This window comes from Mauremys reevesii, linkage group 21 (assembly GCF_016161935.1).
Source record: "Mauremys reevesii isolate NIE-2019 linkage group 21, ASM1616193v1, whole genome shotgun sequence".
Taxonomy (NCBI): Eukaryota; Metazoa; Chordata; order Testudines; family Geoemydidae; genus Mauremys; species Mauremys reevesii.
The window spans coordinates 16,298,007-16,322,926 of record NC_052643.1 but is presented as its reverse complement, the minus strand read 5'-3'; the positions used below and the strand labels follow the sequence as shown (position 1 = coordinate 16,322,926).

The 24,920-nt window shown below is 45.5% G+C and overlaps 2 protein-coding genes and 1 long non-coding RNA gene across 19 annotated transcripts in view; 1 reads left to right on the top strand and 2 right to left on the bottom strand.

Moving 5' to 3' along the window:
* Positions 1-3,067, bottom strand: part of LOC120387846 (solute carrier family 35 member E2A-like) — a 29,746-nt gene extending 26,679 nt beyond the window's left edge. For 7 of the 12 annotated variants that reach the window (XM_039509095.1, XM_039509093.1, XM_039509090.1 and 4 more), the window contains exons 1-2: positions 2,853-3,028; positions 1,860-2,044 (exon numbers count right to left, since the gene is read on the bottom strand). The gene's annotated coding sequence lies outside the window, so the exon portion shown is untranslated. Of the gene's footprint in view, positions 1-1,859; positions 2,045-2,852 lie in introns of all 12 variants that reach the window. The other 5 variants (XM_039509092.1, XM_039509098.1, XM_039509094.1 and 2 more) reach the window with 3 other exon arrangements.
* Positions 2,404-24,920, top strand: LOC120387847. 6 transcript variants are annotated; one of them, XM_039509111.1, is made up of 9 exons: positions 2,583-2,736; positions 3,808-3,904; positions 6,052-6,205; positions 12,174-12,319; positions 14,018-14,194; positions 15,034-15,150; positions 19,223-19,321; positions 23,162-23,309; positions 23,903-24,920. In XM_039509111.1, the coding sequence occupies exons 1-9, from the start codon at positions 2,717-2,719 to the stop codon at positions 23,932-23,934; spliced, it is 990 nt and encodes a 329-aa protein (XP_039365045.1). In that variant the 5' UTR covers positions 2,583-2,716; the 3' UTR covers positions 23,935-24,920. The 6 variants fall into 6 exon arrangements, 5 of the variants coding, with proteins under 5 accessions (XP_039365043.1, XP_039365045.1, XP_039365042.1 ...); XM_039509108.1 differs by lacking the exon at positions 2,583-2,736 and adding an exon at positions 3,096-3,665 and having other exon boundaries at positions 19,223-19,309; XM_039509107.1 differs by lacking the exon at positions 2,583-2,736 and adding an exon at positions 3,096-3,665.
* On the bottom strand, positions 7,345-12,235 carry LOC120387848. The gene is made up of 4 exons (XR_005590375.1): positions 12,155-12,235; positions 8,983-9,056; positions 8,627-8,714; positions 7,345-7,414 (listed from the first exon to the last, which is right to left on the bottom strand). It is a non-coding gene; the product is annotated as an uncharacterized LOC120387848 (long non-coding RNA).

Below are 24,920 nucleotides of genomic sequence, written 5' to 3'. Positions count from 1 at the left end.
ATCTGGTCCGGTCTCCTAATTAGGCTAGATACAGGCTTGTATACGTGTAATACTGCCCTCTGCTGTTACATATGTGTTTCAAACCTCCCCATGTTTAAACATACAAAGTTTAAACTCCCCCCACCACTGCCAGAAAGGGGGCTCAACTTTCATAAACCCACTTAGTCCAAAAGTAAAAGAGAAAACTATGCATCAAAAGTAAGGTCTGAAGACTCTACACTTCAACCTTTATTATCCAAACTTTCAATATCAGCAATTCCTAATTATTTGCTACGGGATCATATTATCCAACATCTATTAATCACATTGAATTTTTTCTAAAACCTGGTTTATCTGAAATTATTCATTTTCCTCCTTTACCTTTCAATAACTGAGCTTCCTGTGATACTCCACAATATAAACCCACTAGACAGGGACCATGCATGAAATTCTGGCCCCATTGAAGAAGTTAAGGGAAAAACATGCAAAAAGGCCAGGATTTCACCCCATATTCTCTATAGGTCAGAGGCTACTCTGGATCCTTAATAATAAAAAATGTGCATTGACTTGGTTTTTACTGGTAGTCCTGTAACAATGTCAAGAGCATCTTCTATCACAACTGCAGTCAGGAAAGAATGTTATACTTTACATGTCTGAGTGGGTAAATAATCTACTCATGTCTTCTCAGTGATGATCAACATGTACAGAAGTGAAAACTAGAGGGTATTTTTATTTCAATTTATGTTTTGCAGATTTAAAATGTCAAAACAGACAATTTAGCAGTGTGGTTCAGAAAATAATTGGGTATGGCACAGCAACTGAAAAACACAATCATGCATCCTTTAATCTAAGTATATGTACATTGGCGATTTCAGGACAAAGAGAAATGCTCAACATATAATTTTATGACAAACATTCAAGAAAATGGGAAAAACAAATAGGAATTTCTAAAATTGCTAGTTCATTCGGAGAGTTAAAATTGGGGAGGCTACTAGAATCTGCCTAGTTTGTGACTGTGGAGAGGGGATAGTTGGTGTATTGTCTATTACTGGGTAGACAACATGTTCAAAGGAAGAAGTTTTAGATTAGAGATAAACAGCAATTACACGTAGACAAAACTGAAATATCTAGTCAGATGTAGATACCTGGGTGCAAAACTTACTTAATTTGTTCTTCAAAGATTTACAGTTCATAGGTCAGATTTTGGTCTAAACTATTTGACAAGACAGGGTTATTAATGAGAACAACAACAAAAAAGACCAAGGTGAACTGATTTAAATAACGGATTTAAATGATCTAGATAAATTCATGGAGGATAGGTCCACCAATGGCTATTAGTCACAATGGGCAGGGTTGGTGTCCCTAGCTTCTGTTGGATCACTTGATGATTACCTGTTCTGTTCATTCCCTCTGGGGTCCCTGACATTGGTCACTGTTGGAAGACAGGATACTGGGCTAGATGGACACTGGGCTACTTTGGTCTGATCCAGTATGGCCATTCTTATGTTCTAATCAGCTTTAACCTTGTTTTGCATTTGTACTTTTAGTTATTTTCCTAAAGGAAGGTTGATTCTCATTGACTGGTTACCATTAAAACATCTGAGACTAAATATAGCCTTTACACTACATTTGCTGCTGCTTTTTGCTAACCAGGAGGATAAACTATATATATACACATTTATTTAAGCAATTACAGCATATAGATCATAAGCAGCATTTAAAAACTCCAGGTAATAAATATAAGACTTCTGATAAAAATAGCAAAAATTGGCAACCTGCACCATGAGGAAGGCTGAGGCTGAAGGACCAAGTTCTGGATTCCAGCCTTGCTGGGGAAAAGATAAAAAAAAAAATGCCTGGGAAAGGGATATTATTGGTACCTGGGTAAAGGACACTAGCTTCCCTGCTCTGCAGAAAGATGGAGCACTTGATCTAACAGCTCTTTTCTCTCTATCTTCTATGAATTCATCCCTGTATTATTCTGCAGTGCAGTCATGCTCAGAGAAGACAGGGTTTGGAAGCTCCTTGATCTTGGTACATCACCAGCCAGAACTGTAACCAGCTCCTTTCAGGCCAGTGGAAATACAAAATGTAATAAGCAGAGGCAAGTACTAATACAGCTGCCTGCAAGGACAGAGGTTACAGCAACGTACTCAGCATACTTGTTTCCGATGAAGTGGGTTTTAGCCCATGAAAGCTTATGCTCAAATCTGTTAATCTCTAAGGTGCCACAAGTACTCCTCGTTCTTTCAGTATACTTGTGTCACTGAGCCTAGGCCAAAGGGTTCTTCTGCCCCCACCACAGTCAAGCACTTGAGTTTTAATGCTCCAGTGGACACTAGATCAGATCCTCCTGGAGAAGATACCCGCATGTGACCACTTAATTATATTTATGTCACAATATGTGGGGGGCAGGTTCAGCCTCCAGGGGACCCTCTCCAGCTGTTGGGGGTTCAGCCTCCAGGGCACCCTCTCCAGCTGTGGGAGGTTCAGGTTCATGGGGCCCCTTTCCGGCTGCGGTGGGGGATTCAGCTTCCCGGCGCCCCTCTCCAGATGTATGTAGGAGGGAGGAAAATTCAGAACCAGCCCAGCTACGGGGCGCGGGCGGGGGAAGTGACGTATGCCCGGTTGCCCGGCCCCTCCCGGAAGTGCGCGACGGACCCGCAGGCCCAGCCCAGCAGCTCCAGCCATGTAGCCACCGTTACCGGCGCGAGGGGGGCGGTGCGTCGGCGCTGCCATGGAGCCGCTAGACAACAGGTAGGAGAGGGGCGGGGCCTGGTCCTAGCGGGGACCCGTTAGGAGGGGAGTCGGGGACACCCCCCTCCCTCCCGTTGTTGCCTTGGGGGCAGGATGAGATCAGCCTCCCCCTCTACCTGTCTCTGGTTGGTAGAGTCCAGCCCGGAGTGCGCGAAGGGCTCGCTGCGCCCTCACCATAAGTCCTCACTTCGGTCCGCCTGTGAACAGGCAGCCCGGCCCATACAGCTGGGGGGAGGGGGAGATGGAACAGGCTGTTACTGCCCCACTCGGGGGAGGGGATGACGTCATTGTGTCACTGTGCAGCGCCTCCTCCCGCCCCGTCATCGACTCACTGCACTGGCCTGGGAGCTCATTCCACATCATTTGCTTCACCACACGGGCCAGTGACGTCATGCAGCCTTGCACGGCAACGTCACAGACACACTGTCCTGTGACAGCATTGGAGGACTGCACTTACCCGTGACATCATCACACTTCCCATGACATCACAGAGGCAAAGCAGACGATGACGCACATTGTCAATGACTGCTTGCTGACTAGGTTCTGCAGTGGCCTAGAAGAACTGCATCACACCACTGAAGATGCCTTCGCTTGGCTAGACGACTATGTACACGCTAAATAAATAACAGAAGCATTGTGTCACTACACTGCTCTGTCACATCAGCGCACTATCCAGCATCACATCCAGCCTTTCCCGTAACACATCGCTACTGCCCCAACCTCAGGCCAAGCCAGAATGTGCCAGAGGATGTTGCATGAGGAAGGTGCCACGATGCAGCAGTACAAATGCACCCTGACCTCACGTGTTGCACGAAGATGTCATACTGTGATGCATATCTCCAATGGCATTCCCCTGCTAAAACTGGGCCATCCTGGAAAAATTGGGAGATGGCGGCAACTGAACATCTGCAACTGCATCTCTTAAATAGGTACAGCATGGCAACCTCATGAGGAGGTTGTAAGCCCATGTTTACTAAATGCTTTGAGATGGTTGTACTCCTATCTTTCCATCCTGCAGAATGTTATTAATAAAACATATCTTAGTTCCACTCTTTTTTATTATTATTTAAGGGATCCTCTTTTTCCTCCACCTAATGAGACTGCAGACCTTCCACTGCCAAATTTAACACCAAGGCATCAAGAACTTATTCCTACGCCCTGTGGCCCTGTAAGTACTTGAACTATGTATTTAAAATACAAGTTATTTTAATAATTTTACAGCAGAAAAGGGTCCATAACCCCTCAAGGAAAATCTCTTCCAAACCATCTATAAGATGTAATACTTTGGCTCTCCAAGATGTCAAATGGGCTAGATATGTTAGCAGCATGTTTAGCTCTTTAAAGATTGACATGCAGATATAAATCATTGTTAGAAGGATGGGCAGCGTGAAAATGCAGATCTAAAATGCACAGAATAGTATAATCTTTAGTACCCCACTATCAGGTTAAAATCACATTTTTAAAAACCCACACATTGCCTTTCATATATTACAAAAACATCTTAGATTATTAAAAAGGAAGGAATTTTTAACGCTCTTTAATTTCTAGTTAGTTTCAGAGTTGTGTACTTGTACAACATTGGGTTGCAAGCACAGCAAGAGAATGTGTGTTTAAGACTTCTTCCTACTGGAATTTTAAAAGCAGCAAATGGGAAAAAAATTAGAAAATGAACCAGATTTGATCTGGAATTGCTCCCTTAAAAAAAGAAAAAACAAAACAGTAAATGGTAGGGAGTGTTGAAAATAACGTCCATGTTATCAGTCCAAAGCCCAAAAGCAAAGTACCAGAAATGCCACAGTCCAATAGTTTGAACAGCTTGAACTGTATTAAGTATGCCTGCATAGCTTTTGTTATAAAAATCCAGAAGACAATAGACACAAATGGTTACTTTATATGTGGTCTCATGGGAAATTTTTAACTAATCATTTGTGTTTATAACTGGCAGAGTATTTATGCTGTGAGTTTTTTGTATTTGTTGTTGCTGTGATCTGTAAAGTGAAATCCATTATTATCTATAAACCCACTGTAAAGCAAATTCCATTATTTAATGCCAATGAGTATGTCTAGATGGAGATAAAAGCCCCACAGCATGGCCGCAGCTGGCCCAGGTCACCGGACTCAGGCCCCGGGGCTAAAAATTGCTATGTAGACATTTTGGGACCCTGCACCTTTGCAGGGTCCCAGATCCTGATCCCAAACATCTATACGAGAATTTTTCAGCTCCGGAATCCAAACCCTGCAAACCCAAATTAGCTGACCCAAGTCAGCTGCAGGTTTTTTATCCCCATATAGACATACCCACTGTGGCCAGTGTATTGCCAAAGTACTTAGGTACGTGCTTAATTTTAAGTATGTGCTGAAGTCTCATTGATGTCAGAGAGACTTACACATGCTTACGTGCTTTCCTGAATAGTGTGATTTTTAAGTGTGTGCTTATGTGCTTTCCTGCATTGTGGGGGTCTGTGTGAATAAATCCTAATATTTTAATGGAGAAATGTTACTGATCTATACAATAGATATTGTACACAGGGAAGATAGAATAAATACAACCCTATCATATGCAATCAACTAATATGTAATAATCTTTTACTGTAATCAGTAGGGGGAAGTTACAAAATGAAGCTGTGTGGCAACAATCATGTTCTGCTAAACCCTGCCTTCAGCTGACTCATCCGCTCTATGTGCCTGATAATAAAGTATTTTTCCTGTTGCCAATGGCACTGAGAAATGAAGAGCATTGTATCAACATGGCATAGTTTCTCAGTAACTCAGCTGGGTCTGAGGTTTTGGCTGCCCTGGGAAAAAAGGGAAAATATGGCTCATTTACATTCTCTGGACACTGCTGAGGAATCTGAAGGATTCAGTTAATTTTCTAACAAAAGTTCTATAGCTAAAAACACGTGTGTGTGTGTGTGTGTGTGTGTGTGTGTGTGTTGATGGGGAGAATCACTCAGCATGTTTTAGTAAGTGTATTTGTATGGGTCAGAACCCTTAATTTCAGAGGGTGGAGGATTACAGCATTCTGGCCTTCTATTCAGGGCTACTAAGAGCAGAATTTGGCCCCTCTGGATAAACTTGAAAATTAATGATCAGGTCTAGGGATAGGAACTACTATACAACAAACTGCCCATCTCGGGTCCTCCATAGTTTTGGAGTAATTTCTTCCATTCTATAGAGTTTCCCTTCACCTTTGTAAGTAATGCCCTGTATTTAGAAAAGTATCATTTAAGTAATTTAGTGTAATGCATTTTTTAGGAGTGTTAATGTTCTGATTTTAAAGAGACCTGTCTGAGTTTAAATATTTTCTCATTTCAGATAAAACCTTGGTCAGAATTATCCTCTCCTGTCAAGATCTACTTCTGTGTAACTATCCTCTCTCTGCTGAGTGTAATAGGAATAACCACAGAGACCCTCTTTCAACAGACTCATGAAGATTTCACCATTTCTCTTATACAGTTAATTGGAGTTGGTAAGAAATGAGAAATGAACAGTTTCTGCACTTTAAAAAGAGATGCACTGATTCATATTTACTAATTTGGTAAAGGACACTCAGATTTCAGATATTGTTTTAGTTGATATAATATATACATTGAACCTCAATACCTGCAGAAGCAACATTACACTAGTTGAGGAGTGCACATGCTAGATCGGGGTGGGCAAATTTTTGGCCTGAGGGCTGCATCAGGACTCAGAAATTGTATGGAGGGCCGGTTAAGAGAGGGGGTCATGGCCTGGCCCCCACCCTCTATTTGCACCCCTGGGACTCCTGTCCCATCCAACCTCCTGTTCCCTGATGCCCCCCCAGAACCCCTGCCCCATCCACTCGCCACTCCCTGTCCCCTGACTGCGCCCCACCCCATCCAACCCACCCCCCCTTCCTGACTGCCCCCATTCAACCCCCTTGTTCCCCACCCTCTGGTCGCCCTGACCCCATCCACACCCCCACCCCCTGACCACCACCCCGAACTCCCCTGCCGTCTATCCAACCCCCTCGCTCACTGCCCCCTTACCGTGCTGCCTGAAGCACTGGTGGCTGGCAGCGCTACAGCCATGCTGCCTGGCTGGAGCCAGCCACATCATCACCACCGCGCAGCACAGAGCACCAGGTCAGGCTGGGCTCTGCAGCTGCGCTGCCCCAGAAGCTCACAGCCCTGCTGCCCAGAGGCTGCGAGGGAGGGGGAACAGCAGGGGAGGGGCTGGGGAAAGCCTCCCAGGCCTTTGGGACTTTGGGACCAGGCAGGAGAGTCCTGTGGGCCGGATGTGGCCCATGGGCCGTAGTTTTCCCACCTCTGTGATAGGTGCTTCTGTGGCAGTTGTTTTGTAGAAGGAAGATTGACAATAGATTGAGTGTCATGTAGAAAGCAGTTCTCTGAATAGCATAAAATAAAAACTCTGGTTTTAGGATGTTTTGTCTTAGAACTGTTTTGCTGCTTCTGTTATTATTTGGTTTTAGTATAGTAGTTTCCCATTGGGCAACCGTACCAATGATTTTGGGTTTGGACAACTATCATTTTACTAGACCAAGTCCTCATATGTGCCACAGTGCACCTGTCAGCTCCGGTTTAAATTTCTTGTGCTCTAACCCATCACAGAATTTGGGCAGGTCGACGTGCACAGTACCTCCAGTCATCCCGGCTCTCCTTTGAGTGATATCTGGTTCCAAAAGTGCCTTCTTTCACTGCAGGAAAACAAGCAGAGGCAGTTTGGTTCTTAAACATCAGAAAGTACAGAGCATCTCTCTGTGCCAACTCTTGAAAAGTTCTTGTTTCAGCAAATGTATTTTAATGAAGTGAAATGACCACCTCATTCTTCAGGCCCTTTTTAGTTTAAATCGCTGCTCTTTAGGAAGCATAAAATCCATAGAGCCTCACAGATAAAATATTTCCAATTATCATAACTTTAAAAGAAACCATACCTCACCTTTTGGGATCCTCCCTAATTAAACCAAACAAAGCTTCATTTGAAAATAAATAAAACAAAGATGTGTGAGGAGGCCCTGGAATGTGGTACTAGCAGGTTTTGGCTGCTAGCTGGCCAACATAAGCCTAGGAAGAACTGCTCGTTTGTGTGAGAATCATGCCTGGAGACTGAGAAGGGCAGCTGGCCTTCACACTGGGTGTAAGCAATTTCTGCCAGCCGGCTTTGGTGTTGTCACCAAAACACAACAAAAGGCTGTTGATGATGTTGCATATTCTCTCACACAAACACATTCATTCATTATAGAAAACTCTGCTCTGATTAACAGCTTTTCACCCAGGAATCATCAGTACCAGACAGAATTTGGGACACTCGTCCAGCCAAACCAGCATCCTGCCTCTGTTAGTGATAGAGTCTGAGTCTTCAGAAAAAGATGAAGAGTTGAGTTTAAGTTTTCTACTCTGCAGCCAGTAGGTGGAGACAGGAAATCTATCTATGCATCTCTACCACCATGTTTACAACAGGAAAAAGAGGTCTGTGTTAACATAGGTGACCTAATAGGACTTTAACACATTACTTAAGACTCAACTTAGATAAGCCAAATTGCAGTTTTAACACATTAGCTGGTTGAGATAATAGGAGACTGGGACTGGGACCAGGAACCAAAAGGTGGGGAAGAGACAGGTCTGGAACAGGGACAGGTTGGAGGGGAATGGACAGAAGAGTCTATCCCCACTAGAGCACACTCCCTTTCAGAGGCTGGAAGGTAACCCAGGATTCCTTGAGTCTCACCAGCTCTCAGCTGTCAGCAAATATCTGTAAAATCCACTGGCTAGATTTTTTTTCTTCTTCCAAAAACAGTCTCCTGCCCCCTTTTTTTTTTAAATTAAGATCAGAAACATCATATTTGTTCTTCCTGGTTTTGCTGGATGACCTCTTGGAGGGCTCAGACATGTGAACAGCGAGCTCTCACCTTTCACCTTAATTGAAGGGCCAGATGTCTTGAATCTCTACCAAAGATGTCCTTTCTCTCAGTTGTGCATGAATCATTGGAATTTAACCTGTGTTAACAAGAAATAAGTTTTTAAAAGAGTCTGATTACAATCCCTTTCCCTCTTAATTGGCTAGCTTTCATCTTTCACGATAGCGTAGTTTCATTAGTTCTACTGTCACTATACAGTCTTCCACGGTGGACAAGAACTGAGTTTCTAATATATATAAAAAAAAAAATCAAGCAGAAACCACTTTTCTTTTTGACAAAAACATTTCACATAAAGAAACACACAAACAACAAATTTAGAAGGCCAATTTTTCAGTTTTGCCACTTACTGTTAGTGGCCTCGTTTACCATCAGCAAGAGTGAAAGAGGAAGAGTCCATTGTTCCTTTCCTGGGGTGGTTTGTCTAGGGAAGAATAAGTGTCTATAAAATTATGGTTACATTAGCTGGGAAACTTAGATGATGCTCCAGCCACATGTCCCAAAGAATCAGACCCACTCACATGCCAGTATTTGCTCACTCAATGTAGAGGGAAGGAGAGTTGGGCAGTCAGATGAGTGAAATAGAGTGGGATCAGAGGAGCAAGGTGAACAGAGAACTGATTCCCATTCTTCCAAGGGGAAGGTTTGTTCCCTTGTTCCAGTCTGGGCAGAAGGCGATGCAGAGATGAACAATGGCTGTTGACTAAAAATCTTGGTGTTCTTTGGGGTGCCTCACCACAATTCCACTCTCAAGTATCTGTCCTAGGGTGGTTCTTATCTGTTTTAGGGATTATGATAACATCGGTTTTCAAAATGGGGTGAGGTGCGATGAAGTTATCATGGGGGCACCAGGACCCAATGTGAAGTAGAACATCCCTGCATCCTTGCTACTTTCCGAGGAACAGGAACCAGCACCTCTCCGCTGGCAGGTGTGGCAGGAGCAGCCAGCACACTAGGGGAGGCCTGGAGGGAAGAGTTAGAGAGCGAACCCACCCTCACAGTGCTTATTACTGCTCCCCCCCCCTCACACCCCACTCGGCACATGCCTCACATGCTAGGTCAGTGGCAGCAGGCAGTGGCGTGAGGAGCGGGGATTCAGGCACTAGGATCCTCAGGAGATCAGGATTAATTCCCCAGAAACAATATTGTTTTGTATGGTATGTCTGGGCCAATTGTTATTTTGGGGGACTCTGCATACCCACTCCTACTGTGGTTTATGAAACCGTTCCCCAACATTACTGACTCTGGAAAAAGGGAATTCAGTTACAAGCCCAGCAGCTGCAGAATGGTGATGGAGTGCATAGTTGGTAGACTGAAATCTCGGCTGGCACTGCCTGTACATCCTTCTGGATGCCAATGTGGCAAACATCATACAGTAGAATCTTGGAGTTATGAACACCTCAGTAATGGAGGTTGCTTGTTACTCTGAAACGTTGGTAACTCTCAGTAAAACATTATGGTTGTTCTTTCAAAAGTTTACAACTGAACATTGACTTAAGACAGCTTTCAAACTTTACTATGTAGAAGAAAAATGCTGCTTTTAACCATCTTAATTTAAATGACATGCACAGAACCAGTTTCCTTATCTTGCCAAACCTTTCTGTTTAAACTTTCCCTTTATTTTTTTCAGTAGTTTACATTTAACACAGTACACTATTTGCTTTTTTTGTTTGTTTTCTGCTACTGCCTGATTGCATGCTTCCAGTTCCAAATGAGGTGTGTGGTTGACTGGCCAGCTCGTAACTCTGGTGTTGGTAACACTGAGGTTCTGTGGGGAGGGGAGTGATTCCATCCCAAGAGGGCTCAGAACAGGTCTGGCTTACAAATTCTTCACAGGAAGCCAGATCCCAGCTACGTGCACACCGGTCCTGGTTCCCAGCAGACAAGGGAAATCAGGAATGTCACTTGTTCCCACCTCTTCACACAGCATGGAAGCAGATGACATCTGCCTGTGCCTGCGTGAAGGGACACCTTTGCACCATGCACAGCTGCTGGGAAAGCATGTGAGGGAACACTGGCATGCACTGTGAGGATTTTGTTCCCCTGTAGCAGAAGGTCATTATCCATTTTTTCCTGTGACAATTCACATATTACAGACCATTATAACAGGGCACCTCCACTGGGCTAACACTGCAGGGTTGTGTTTGTGCTGTGGAATGCAGTCATAATGCATTCACTAGTCACATTTGTTTACAAATCTCAGTTTCCGGGAGCACTCCATCTCTCTTAAGGACCTTATCAACATTTGCTTGGCGGGTGGGGGATGAAGCTATTCTTTTTTTAACTGTTCATTGTCCGCAGTGCTAACTGCATTTAGCAGCTGTAATAGAGCATGAAGCCCTACTACAGTTGAAACTGGACAAGGTTTGGGAGTGTGGACGGCAGGTGCCTGCATTGTGTGAACTAAACCATAAAGACATATATCTACCCATTTTCTGCATGGTAGAATTCTGCTGCATTGAAAACTATAGTGCTTTGTGTCAGCACATATCACTAACTGCATTTTCCCCACCCCTCCCCTGTGTTCTTGGGACTGGGGATATTTCTGAATGTGGGGGATGGGGGTGGGAGTGAGACAGAAAAATGTGTGCTGTATGACAGCACCAGACAGTGTCCTTGTTCCATTTCATGGGCTGTGAATCATGGGTATGGGTCAGGACGAAAAGGGTTCAGTACATTTTGGGAATGGGGGTAGAGGACTATTGAAACTTGGGGTCTGATACATTCCTTACCCCAGCCACACTACAGACTGGCACGGGTACAAGGCCATACCACAGCTTGAGGCATGTACTTACCCACCCCCTCAGCTATAAGTAGGGTTGCCAATTTGGTTGGATGTATTCCTGGAGGTTTCATCACATGACATAATCTTTCATTAAAGATTAATCTTTAATTCCTAGAGACTCCAGGACAATCCTGAAGGGTTGGCAACCCTAGGTATAAACTATCTTATTTGTCCTCTGTTACTTCACACACTTGCTTCTGTGAACAATAGGGGATTATTTATGACACAATCATGCACATAGACATGTGTACAGTTGTTAGTGTAGATGTATCCTAATGTTTCAACTCAGCGTAGAAGTTGACATCAGACTGTTGTGAAATCTATTTGTCTACCTTTAGCAATAGTCTATCCAGTAAGGCTTCAGAGCTATCCCATAATGCACTTAGCCAGTTGAGCAGTGCTGTAGATGTGTGTGTGTGTGTGTGTGTGTATGAGCGTGTGTCGTTAATTTCTTACCAGCCATAGAATTATTGATCTCTCATTAATTACTTCCACTAGGAAGGTTAAATGATTTCCCTTGCTTTTCTTTAACACACACACAAAAATACTAATCAAATAGTATTTCATAGAAGCTGCTAATTGGTTGAGGGAGTTGATAGGGTAATATTTTCCAGGTGGAGTATGAAAGGCAAGCCAAAAAATGGCTCTCATATGTTGTGTGTTAAACACATTGAGTCATCTGCATCAGGTGTCAAGAACATATGCCCCTTGTGTGTTCTCCGTCCTAGGTTACTGACCTGTCTTTCTCCTTCTCAGTGTTCTGCGTGTACTATGTAACCAGAGGGATCCTGCAGGAGAATCGCCAAGAGCTCATTGTCTTCGTTCTCTCCATCTTGCTGGTGATGTTTCGATCCGTTGTCAACTTCACAGTTGTCTCTGCTAAACAAAAGCCAAACGTCCTGGTCAGCATCTCAGTTTCATTCTCTTTGCTTTTCTCTAAATACTGACTTTGAAGATCTTAGGGAAGTAAAGCATCCTGCGAATGTGGTAAGACAGCTGACATGGGGAAAGTCAGGCATCTTATTCCATAGAGATTACAATGGTCTTATAGAAGGTGTGGAAGTTTGATTATCTGAGATGGCAAATTTCTCTCTCTCTGTTCAAGTACTTCTGTGGTTTTCATCATGGGAGTATCTGAGTGCAGCACAAACCTCAGTGGATTTTACCTCACCGCACTCCCTCTGAAGTAGGGAACTACTGTCTTCATGTTACAGATGGGTACTGTCACAGTGTAGGTGAAGTGAGTTGTCTAACACGGGAAGTCTGAGCTAGGAATTGAACCCAGGCCTCCTGAGACCCTAGCCACCAGCCCAGATGTTCCTACCATTATGTTCAGTGGGAAAAGCAATAATCTTGCTAAGCTGGAAAGTTGCAGTGTCTATCGGAAAACAAATGGTTGGTGGGGATTGTAGTTTTGTTCTAATGGCTTATTTACACCGCATTTTACTGCACTGCAAGCCAGGGTACGAATTTACAGCAAATCCACCCTCAGTGTCCACACAGGATGTTACTGTGCAGCAAACTAGTGCGCTGTAGATTCACACCCTGGCTTGCAGCACAGTACCTTGACATGTAGACAAAGCCCGATGTATGTGTTTATTATAAGCAAATGGGGGTGCAGGATTTGGAGTTAAGCTGCATCCTTCACATACCTGTCACACCCGGACTGTCCTTCTAGGTAGTCCTTCCCCCTTATTTGCATGCTATCCTCCAGGATGAGAAAGAGGTTCCTACTCCAGAGTGACACTGAAATATGAACTCTAGCAGGGAGGAACACTGCAGAAAATAAGCTAACAAGATGAAAGCAGCTAGGATTGGCCTGCTCAGTTTACATAGCAATGGCTCATTCAATTACTGTTACTTATTGGCAGTGGATAGAATCTTGGGGCTTACCAAGGGAAAGGCATCAAGGAAATGCTGATTAATTTACGTACAAGCCTCAGCTATCTGCCCATACGGTAAACAAGAACCAGGAAGGAGATGAAAACAAAGCTATGTCTATTGATCCCAGACTCAGCGTGAAACAAGCATAATATTAAAATTAAACTGCTTTTCCCATAGAAACCAATGGGAAAGATTCTCAGCCAATCAGATATCTTACCTGGTAACGTCCATAAAGTAAACTCAAAGCCAGCCATGGCCAAAGAAATGTTGGCCCTCCACAGCTATTTCTTTGATATGTAAAATAAAAATCAAGCATAACATTGCAATGACATTATGTTTGAATATCCAAGTTAGGGAATGCAAAGGTTAAGGTATAAATCTCCCACACTGAAGATAGTGATTTGCTAAGTTGCACCTTAAACATCATAATTAGTAATCCATTACATCAAATGGCCAGAATTATAGCTTTATGAGGGCATAAGCAATGCCAGCTTCTATTCTAGCAGTACATCCTATGTGATGTTAACTGCTATGTTAGAACCTCTGCATTTGCATGCAACCCAATTTCCTTGTTCCTGGTCCCCGTGATTTTCGGCAATAACAAATGAATATTGAATGTTGTTCCCATTTTTTCCCTTTTGTTGAAGATTAACCTGACTGTAGTGTGGTCAGTCCAGGTGTGCCATTGTAACTCTCTTGCTTTCCTTTCCCATCAGGCCCGCTTCATTCTGATCCTCTTGGTTGGATCCTTTGACGTGATCTGCGCCATCATCCTCATTCAGAGTCAAAGCATGATGGCCTTCCGAGTGGGCGGGGCTCTAGAAAGCCTCCAGTCACAGTATTTTATGCTGAACCTCTGTTTTTCCATGTTGACCTTTGATCTTCAGGCACAGGTATTAATACATTCTCCATTGCTTCCCTCTCCCACTAATACGGACCATAATTTGGAATTGGACTAGTGTATATAAGAGGCAACTGCAAGCCAGGTCTCCCAGGGTCTCACCAATTGACTTACTGTGCGATCATCTCTAAAATTTTCCTAATAATGCTTACCTCCCTAAGTACCCTTCATAGGGAAAAATGGCTAAAACCCATAAAAATAGACCTAGAAAATATTTTCTCATTGTCCTGCCAGACAAAACAGAAGCAGAATCTCATTAGGAAGTCAGTTTTCCCAGAAAGCCAGTGATTTCCTGAAGTATTGAAACTCGACTGTTTCAATTTTCTAACATAGGAAAGGGGTTATAGCAGAATAACTTTACAGAGTCAAGCTTTCTGCTTCTGTAGCGTCCTATCTGCTACCTACGCTTGGGAACAGGACACTGAGGTACGAGTGAATCACATTCGGATAAAGAACAACTTGACCTAGCAGAGCAATCAGGTCAAGATACCAGCGTGAAACTACAGATATGTAAAGTGAACCACAGAGGCCTGTTTGGAGAGAGATTGTACTTCAATACCTGAGCTACTTTATTACCTATACTTTCACCTGGGAACACATATATCTGCCCTCCCTGTTCTTTTGCTGAGCTGATACAGTGGTAGGGTATAGTATATGCGTATGTCTCCTCTGTTTGGTGCTGGCTATGTTTTCCTGAGAGAGAAATCTTGCCTTTTAAACTCTGCCCATCCATCGTTACTGAGAGTTTGTGCCATTTCTTTGGACACTGTTTGTGGACGTACACACTTTAAAAACTGTAATTTCACTCAACTTCTGCCTCTCACTTTTCAGCTCTGCCTTTGTGCTCTGCTGCTAACGAGTCTGGATAAAATCCCCCTCTTGCATAGCATCATCCTAGCAATTGGCGTCTTCTGGGCTTGCCTGAAAGTGACCGTGGGCATCATCGCAGTGAGTGTGAACCTCAGAGTGACTCCATGAACTTTGTAATGGGATGTGAACTCCTTGGAGGATGGGTTCTCAATCTGGGTTGCAAACACATACGATTAGGTCACTACCACTCTACCCTTCCTGTACTGCTGAATCAGAGGTGGGGTTCTGGCTGGACAGGAGGGAGACTCGGGGGAGCGGGGTTGGAGCAGATCCCAGTATGGAGACTGGAAAGAAGCATTAGAAGGCCCTGTTTAAACATAAATGACTATATTAAGATTGAAAATAAGGGCTTGTGAATTTAAAATTTTGGATTTGATCTTACTCAGGCAAAACTTCCATTGAAATCTTTGGGTGCTCAAGTAAGGAGTGCAGGATTAGAAGCAAAGTAGGTTAACCTCCTTTTGTCTGATACCACAGGGAAGGATTAAGTGTGATTCAGATGCATTGAGTGTTTTCACTTCGTTTCAACACTCTTGGAAATTCTTAATAGCTGAAAGATAGTTTTATAGTTGATATTAAATATATGCTCCTGGATGCCTGCAGTTGGTTTGTTTGTTTGTCCAGCTACACAGAACTAGCCAGAAACAGGGGACTTTTACAATACTACTTCCTTCTAGGTAATATGTCACATGAAATCAACCCTTACCTGTACCCTAGTTGCAACAGTTGTAGTCACCTCTTCCTCCTATTGCTGGGAAAGAATAGTACAAGCTACCTTTAAGAGTTGAGGCCAGGAAGTCAGGTAGTGAGACTCCTGTCTGCACTCCCACTAGCAGCTCCCCACATACCTTTGTAAAGTGTTAAATCTCTGACCCCCATTAGCTCTCTGTAGACAGACAGCTGGGGAAGTGGGAGAGGTGGCAAGATTGCATCACTTTCTCTCAGTGACTGGAAGTGCACAGCCACCAATTTGTTTTTCCACTACCACCTGTCAGCCAATCCTCAGAAACCACCTGGCCTCAGCAAGTAGCCTGCAGAAATCTCTTGGGCCTCTCTGAGTCACCAGGAGAGTGCGAGCATCAGGGTAGTCACTCCCTCATACATGCATTAGATGGAAAGCTCTGTCCTCACACACACACAATCTCTCACAGGCCCTACACGGAGGCAGTGCAAGGCTGGGTATCTCTACATTAGTAACAGCAAATGCTCTAGTGGACCATCTGTCGTCTTAGCCTGCTCAGAGCCCTGTCTACACTACAACTACCTCTGGTGGCACTGCACTGCAGGGGTAACAGTGCTGAACTGTTGTCCCCCATTGTCCCCCAGTACAGACACAGCCTTGCACTGCTCAGGAATAAGAGAGCTGGTATTCATGGTGTAATATACACCTGGTATATTTCAAGCAATAAAAGGGCAAAATCTCAGTGCTACATCTTGCCAGCCTGTGGCACACTCTGCTGCAGGGGTCACAGACAGGGCAGCTGGATTTCAGAAGTGCTAGAATGTTTCCCAATCAGATCCTTGTAGTTCTGCATTCCAAGGTAGGGGCACAATTCCGTCTCTGGCTTTGGGGCATAGGTTCATTGTGACAGGGTCAGGAAGGAGACTCCCTCCCCATCCCCACATGGATGAGCTTCACACATCAGCTCACTGCAGAGTATGTAGAGCTCTCTCACCTCCCTTTGCAGCAGTGGGTCTCAGCTCCTTTGCTTGGAGCCCTCAGCCTGCAAGATGTCACAGATAAGCACCTGCTCTCAGGTTGTGGTGGAGGCAGAAACATGGAGGCACATGAATCTACGACAGGTGTAAAAGCTTTAACAACAATAACCTGGAAGTGTCCCACACAACATGGTCCTCTCTAGAACATGGGGGAATCTCAATTCCACTCCAGCCCTTCCAAAACACCCCCCTGCCTCCACTTATGCACTGACAGTTGCCCCCATCTCACCAGGTTTTGGCCTATATCCTGCTCTTATTTTCTCATCTCATCTCCTGACTTTTGAATCCTTGCTGTAGAGTTTCAGGTACTGACCACTTGCTGGAGGCAAGATCCTGGGCTTGATGGACCTGTGGCTGGTCTGTCCAAACGTAAATCCTGTGGGGACAGTTATTCCAAGCAGGTGCGTGGGTCCTCTCTGACTCAGCACTTTCTCCTCTCCTTGATCAGACCTACTGTTCCGGTTGAGGAGGGCCAGAGGCCAGTCCTGGGGAGAGAGGCTCACTCAGGTGTGATGTGCATTGCACCCTTCCTCTTTCCCTAACCCTGCGCCTGAGCAGAGAGAGAAAACACTTTGTCCAAGTTAGACTTTTTTGCCACTCTCAACTCCCTGAATTTAGTCTTCAGGGACTTGCTTTCCCTCCAGGAAGAAAAAGATTGTCCACACCCTGCACTTTTCAGTCTGCAAGCTAGGTAAACATTAATGTTGTTGGAGCAACTCAGGGTGTACCCCTGGGAACCAGCCAGAAAGAGAGGAGAGAATGATTTTGAAGCATGTTAAGCAAACACCAGCTTCCAGGGAATTGTCCTTTAGTGAAAAGCTGGTGGCATCTCCATTTAAACAAGCTGTCAGCCCCACGGGGAGCTTTACAAGGCTGAATGAATTGAAGTTCAGGGCAGTGGAGGGTGAGTAGACTGGCTCAAACTGGACAGTAGTCAGGTGGGTGTCTACACTTCCCCCATACAGCCAGGCAAACACGCTTCAGTTCTGACCAGGGCCGTAATGATTAACCTTTTGTGGACCTGGCGCCAAACATATTTGTGGGCCCCCATTAAGGCAATGGAGCATGGCGCGGGGAGGTCAGTCCCCAGACTGAGGGACCAGCCAGGGGCATGGCATGGCAGGGGCGGCCCCGCTCCACCCAGCCCAGTGCGAGGGCACTATTTACAAACTGGCAGTTGCCAGATGCATAATGGCCCTGTGATGGCAGCATGCCCCTTCCCGTCAGGGGGTGGGCCCATGCCACGCCACAGAGTCCCCTGCCCAACACCCCCCCGACTCCCTATGACCAGAGCCCCCCCCAGACCCACTATGCCCAGCGCCTCCCTCCAGGCCTTCCCCAGAAATGCACAGCACCCTGCACACCACCACCCCTGCCCAGCACTCCCCTGCCCACAGCCTCACCACAACTGCCCAGCATCCCTCTCAGAACCCCCACTCCCTATTGCCCCAACACACAATCTTCCCTGCCCCCTCACAGCCCATCACCCCCGCCCCAGACTCCCTAGAGACCCACTCCCCCACACCCTGCCTCCCGGCTGCCCTCACCAGCCCTGCTGGGAGGTGACTGTCTGCTGGGCTGAGCCAGCAGCGTAGCCAGGGCCGGGAATTGCTCTATCCCTTCAGGAGTGGTGCCATCAGCCAGGCCAAGGCCTGCCCCAGCCAGGCTCTCTCAAGACACACTTGCCTGGACGGGCGCAGCCAAGACTCCCACACACACTCTCCGTCCCCCCAGGCTGAGACTGGCCCAGCATCTGCACCAGTCCCAGGCAGCTCAGCTCTAGGGAGACAGTCGGGGTCCCACAGGCCTGGAGCCAGAGATGCACTGGGGTCCTGCCAGGGTGGAGAAAGGAGCAGGGTCAGGGGCCCTAGAGGAACCCTCTACCAGGTGGCAGACAGGCCAAGAGGAGCAACTGGTGGGTGGGGGGAGCCAGCGGGGTCTCAGGGCGCAGTGCAAGTGGAGTAGGCCAGGGCCCCTTCTGAGCATGGGCCTGGCTCCATGGAGCCACTGGCACAATTGTAAACCTGGCACTGGTTCTGACCTGCACTATCTCCGGTCACATCAGTCCCTGTTCCCTCTCAAACAGAGCCCCCATCACTGTGTGGTGAGGAAGGTGAGCAGAGACTAGAGGGCAATAACTGAGACTTGCCCCTAGGGGTGCAGCAGTGAAATCTGAGCCCCTCTCACTCTGGGCAAGGGCAGGGGGCTGCTTTTGTGCACAAGTCTTAATTAATCTAGACGGTCTGACGTTGGGTGGAGGTGAGGGGACAATTAAGGCATATGCCCATTCCTGCTAAGGTGCAGCCCTGAATGAGGGGCAGGAGGGGACTTCTAGAGCTGAGTTAAACCACAGATTGGGACCAGCCATATGCCTCTTCAAAGTCTCCAGCATCCAGTTTTAAAGCTGCTTGTATCCAATTTTATGTTACAGATTTTAAAAGAGCTAAAACCTCTGGTCTGGATTTTTCTGAGTCAGAACATACCAGAAGTGGCTAATCTCGTCTACCTGCTCTACATGGTAACTCATCAAGTGTTTGTTGATCTAAAATAAGTCTGGGGACAAAATGTTTACATATTGTTGGGTCCTTGTGACTAGGGTGACCAGACAGCAAATGTGAAAAATCGGGACAGGGGATGGGGGTAATAGGAGCCTATATAAGAAAAAGACCCAAAATCAAGACTGTCCCTATAAAATCGGGACGTCTGGTCACCCTACTTGTGACAAAGCTCTACCCCCAGACCTGCACAATCCAACTCCTGTTAGAGGCAACAGGAGTTGTATATGTAGCCACAGCTCCCACTGAAATGATTGAGAGCTGCAGGCATGCCGCACCGTTCAGAATCAGGCCCGTAACGTTTATCGGCTAGCCAGAGAAAACACACCTAGTGTTAAGTTGCTCTTACGTTGATTGCATACAGGGAGCGGCACTGGAAGTCTCTCCCATGGCCACAGCATCAAGAAAGGAGGCAGAAATCCCCTAGCACAAGATATGCAGCTCTTGATAACACCACCCTCCCTCCCCCAAGAGGTGTCTCTGCATACAAGCAGCTTCTAGACCAGCTGCAGGTCCTCAGGGTCGGAATGTGCTGAAGATTTCCGTAGGCAGAGCAACCGCCACCCTTTCCTCCAGACACAGCTCAGACAGCATAGACACAGCAAACTGCAGTGCCAAGGTGCTTATCACTACGCTGCCCCATCTGCACCATTTGCACGAGAGAGGAGGTAGAGAATGAGCATGGGGAAGGGCAAAGCAGCTTACTGCACGTTGGAAGAGCCTGAATACTAAGAGGAGTTCATGTTTTTCACACCAGCCTGAGGGGTCACTGCTGGACAAGCCCCTTCGCTTTGGGTCTGAGCCAGAGAGACAGGGATGTAAGCCAAATATGGCAGTTCTGAACACTCCCACCAGACCCCTGAGCTTTCTGGACACATTCCTGTGCTATTACTTCTTGCAGCCACGCCTCAGTGAACCCCAGTATTAATCCCAGGTTTCTGACAGCCACAGGGTCAGCAGAATAATTCACGCTTCTCCAGGAGTGAAAAGCACCATGCCTGTACTTAAATAACAGCACGACAAGAACAAAGCCAGCTGGGAGGGAGGTTCCTTTGGTCAAAATAATCCATCCTCCTTGAGGAGGAATTGGCAGCACCGGGGAGCTCGAACAGAGGCCCTAGCCGCCGTGTATGTAAATTATTTAATTTCTGAATATATTATTCATTAAACAGAGATAGTTGCTTTAGCAACCCCACGATCAGATGGTCCCAGGCAAAATTCAGCACACTTCCTGGAAGCTTGGTGCAGGAGACTTCCCAGGAAAGGCAGGTCTGAGATTCTGAATGGAGACTTTTAATTTCTGTAGCAAAGTCATTTTCAGAGAATCAAAAATGAAGGATTTTATTCCATGTCAGTTCCCGCATCTGGGCAGCTTCACTCCTGATACACGAGTGACACAACAGCTCAGGGAAAGTCAAATCCACTTGCATTTCTGCGTTGCCGTGCTCAAGCTGTAACAATCCTCTCTTAGCAAGAGAGCCCACGGGGGAAGGCGTTAAGAAACAAGTCTCCAGCTAGGAAAGTTACCTCAAAATAATTCTGCCTGTCTCTAGCACCTTCCATCTGAAGACCTCAAAGTGCTTTACAAACATCAATGAATTAAGCCTCTCTTTGACTCTAGGAAATCCCTACTAGCAATCAGTTCACCACTGAAATGCAGCCACCTCAGGGCTGCTATATAGCACCAACATCCCCCCACCCCATAACAGTTAAGGACAGAAAGTGAAGAATGCAGCATAATCAACTGAAATTACCTCGCAATTCTTATATACAGAATTGAATCACCTAAGTTGGAATTTGGTCAGAATCTTGCTTGTACATCTCAGCTGGGCAACCCCTAGCACATGCTGGGGCACTAATTCAGTTCAGACTCAAAGGGAAGAGTGCACCAGCATCTCTAATACCACCTCCTGCATCCCTCAATTTTTGTAGAGGTCTCTCCTGGTATTAACGTGCCCAGTCCTGTGCAGCATGAGAGCTGAGTAGCTTACAGCCCCCAACTGGGACAGCTACACAATTTGATAAAAAAAAAAAAAGTCATTTTTAATTGAAAATAACCACTTTGCCCTCACTCTGTGCTCCACGCCCATTCAAACAAGGCAGTGACGGAATTTCACTCAAAATCATAAATCCTCATGGCAAGCAAAGCTGAGGGGGGGGGGGAAATGAGGAGGAGAGAGAAAGCTTGTTATAACACAAACAAAAATCCAACTACACCCACATGCGGCTTTGTAAGTGCCTAACCTTGGACGCTACAGACAAAGTTTGTCCAAGGAAAGCGTGGCAGAGAGTGCAGGATTGGACTTTGTGATTCTTGCACTATTTAGACTTTTCTGCTAAGTCATTATTGAGTCTGCAACGTAAGAGCCAGATTAGCTAATGAGATAAGGAATGTTTCTGCTTGAAAAATTCACAGCAGGGCCCTGCCCAAGAAAGGGTTTGGGATGATGTGTTGGGATGCTATAGTAAGAACATAAGAACAGCCACACTGGGTCACACCAAAGGTCCATCTAGCCCAGTATCCTGTCTTCCGATAGTGTCCAATGCTAGGTGCCCCAGAAGGAATGAACAGAACAAGTAACCATCAAGTGATCCATCCCCCGTCACTCATTCCCAGCTTCTGGCAAACAAGTAAAGTAAAAGTGAATAAGAAAATGGGTTATGTAGGAGCCAGAGATTTTAGGGTTTTGGGATTCGGTGTGTGACCAAAGCGGTTTCCAGCATTAACCTACTTAGAACTATTAAGAAAGGCAGCAGGGGCTACTGTGCATGGAACCATTTCATAGGCAGTGGTTGGAAGACCCCCATTGCCGGTTTAAGTAGAAGCACTGGAGAAACAGAAGCTAGAAATGGAAAGTGATTCCTGAAATAGGCTGTTTACATAGACAGATACTAATAAAAACCTGCAAGGCTAGAGAAAGATCCGTCAGGCTACTAGGAGAGTCATAAAGAGAACGTCCTTACCATTCATGGCAACATCAGTGCAGTGAAAGCCATGTAAAATCAGCTTTGTCCCCAAACCCTCAATGAAGAGAGGTAAGTGGAAGAGAGGGTCCTGGGTGTCTTGTGCCTGATATGGCTAATTTTTCAGTTTAGGGAGAGTGTTGTTTTCACATAGCTTTAATAACGCTATGAGTACCAGGCATAATGCCGTTTGGTTGCCATTCTGTATCAGATCAGTGCATGGCTGTGTGTGATGGGATCAGGCTGGAACAAGGCAAGAACTAAGAGATAAGTGGAGGAATGTGTTGGCATTAAAGGACATCTCAAGGGGAGGGAACAGAACTCCAAGCTGGAATGTACAGGGGCCTGAATAAGATGGGTGCAGCAGAAATTGAAGAAAGGGAAATGTTTGTTTCTCCTTCATTTTTTAATGTAGTACCAGTGAAAGGTGCAGTAGTGTTAGCCGTGGAGACTGAAGCACTGCCTATTTACAAAACAGGTACAGCACAGGAAGCAACATGACAAATTTCCTACCAACATTCCTCCGCCCTGCTCTACAGGGATCACTGCTGTAGCAAAAAGCAGTCTCCTTAGCCCATTAACTCTAGTCATTCTTCCAAGACTACTAACAAGCTGCTTGTTGCGGTAGTTTTTGTGATCTCGTGGGGTTGGACTAGGAAATCATTGTGTAACCAACACAAAACCAGAAGAAGAAACCCAACCACTTGTCATAAATGCAGCTCCCTCCCTGGCATCCACCGCTGCCTCTTCACTTCCCTGTTTTGGCAGATTGATGGCTTATTACATTCAATGGCAGCAGGTTTCTGTCAATGCAAGTGCTGATTGTTTGGTCTCTCTCCTTTTCTCCTCAGGTGATAAGTCACTGGGGCCAGGAACTTTCCTACGCCCTGGAAGCTGCCGTCATCATTGGCTCTTGCATCTCCGTCGCAATAAAATCTGTTCTGTTCTGGGCACTGCTCCATGTCTATCGCAGCTTTGGACAGGGGCTGAGAGAGAGAAGTGAGTATTTAGAGTATAAACTGGCCAGTGCAAGAAGACTGCAGTCTGTAGCATTTCAGCCACAATCAAGCAGGGAGTTTGTCAGGCAGGAAAGGAGATTTGGAACAACTGACAGTTTTATGACAATAGACAGACCTTTAACTACAGCAGATGCTTCTGTAAGCTCTAAATTTTCTGACCTGGCCATAAGCTCCTCAGCTCCTGCAGGGCAGTGAGTGACACATGCTCTCTCCATAAAAGTAACATCAGTCAAAGTTGTGTCTTAGCCTAGTCTGCAGTGAGCACCTGCCCGGAGAGTAGCTTTATGTAAGATTTTATTCATGCATCTAGACTACAGAAACAGGCACTTTTTATCTTCATAGTGCTTTCCAAACCTGCTGAGCCTCACAGGACCTCAAGAAGGGCAGCTTAACAGCTGGAAAAACAGAGGCACAGATTGAAGGGACTTACCAGAACAATTGGCACTGTTGGGATTTGAACTTGCATATTTCCATGGCCCACTCTTGTGCTTAACCACCCAGCCCCTCTTACATCCTTTCTATGGCAATACTAGAAGGTGGCTCTGACAATGACTTTCCCTTTCTCCTCCACAGTGTTTTCTTCCTATGGAAGGATTGACTCCTGAGGGGCAGCAACCCTGTTCGGTCCCATTTGGTGCTCTTATAGAGTGAAACCACAGCGGGAAGGATCACATCCCTCACCCTGCCTAAAAAGCATGAGACGACGGGGTCCATTTCACTGGGGGTTTATTCGGAACACTCATCCCAACCTGGGGAATTCAAGCGCTTCGCTTCTTTGGTCCTCCCATTTCACGGTTTGGTCTCTACACATTCCGTAGTTTGCGTTGTGCTTTCTCAGGTCCATGTGTCCAAGCAGTTGTGGCTGTGCAGCTGATAACTCTTTCCAGAGCCCTCTCTGCTTTCCAGACTAACGCCACCCCTTCCATTCCACCGTTGCTCTTGCTGACAGGATAGCACATCTTGCATTTCATTTCGCACTGCTGCAGCGACCACCACTTTGTGACCAAAGGCCAATAAGACGAGCACGTGAGTGGAGGTTTTATTAATTTACCACCATAGTGGAGATTAATTGCAGAGTTTAAAAGCAGAGCAGCAGACTGCTGTCTTCTGGCTCTCACATACACAACAGAGACGCAGGTTTTCTGATTGAGCAATGAGGCATAAGAGTGGATTGGCCTGCCATAGTTTCCCAGTGTGGTGTACAGCATTGTCCCCAGTATCACTACTGTGCATATCCTCTGTTGCACTACTGCAGATAGTAAATTTTTTTTTTTAAAGAAACAAAATGTTTCTATGATTATTACACATCTCCTGGCTTCTGATATGGCTGTGCAATTGCTTGTACCATAACAGCATGGGTAGGCCTCTTGCTCCTCAACTGTCATCTTCTTAAATTGAAATATTTTTTTTAAATCCAACTAAAAATTAGTTTGCAAAACTAAAACTCTGACTGTGGGAGTGTCTAATGTGCCATTTCATAACTGAGATTGATGGTTACATTAAGCCTTTAATACTATAAAAAAGTTTGATATTTTAGTTATTGGAAGCTTTTGTTACTGGCTTTGTATTTTTCAATAAAGCATAAACACAG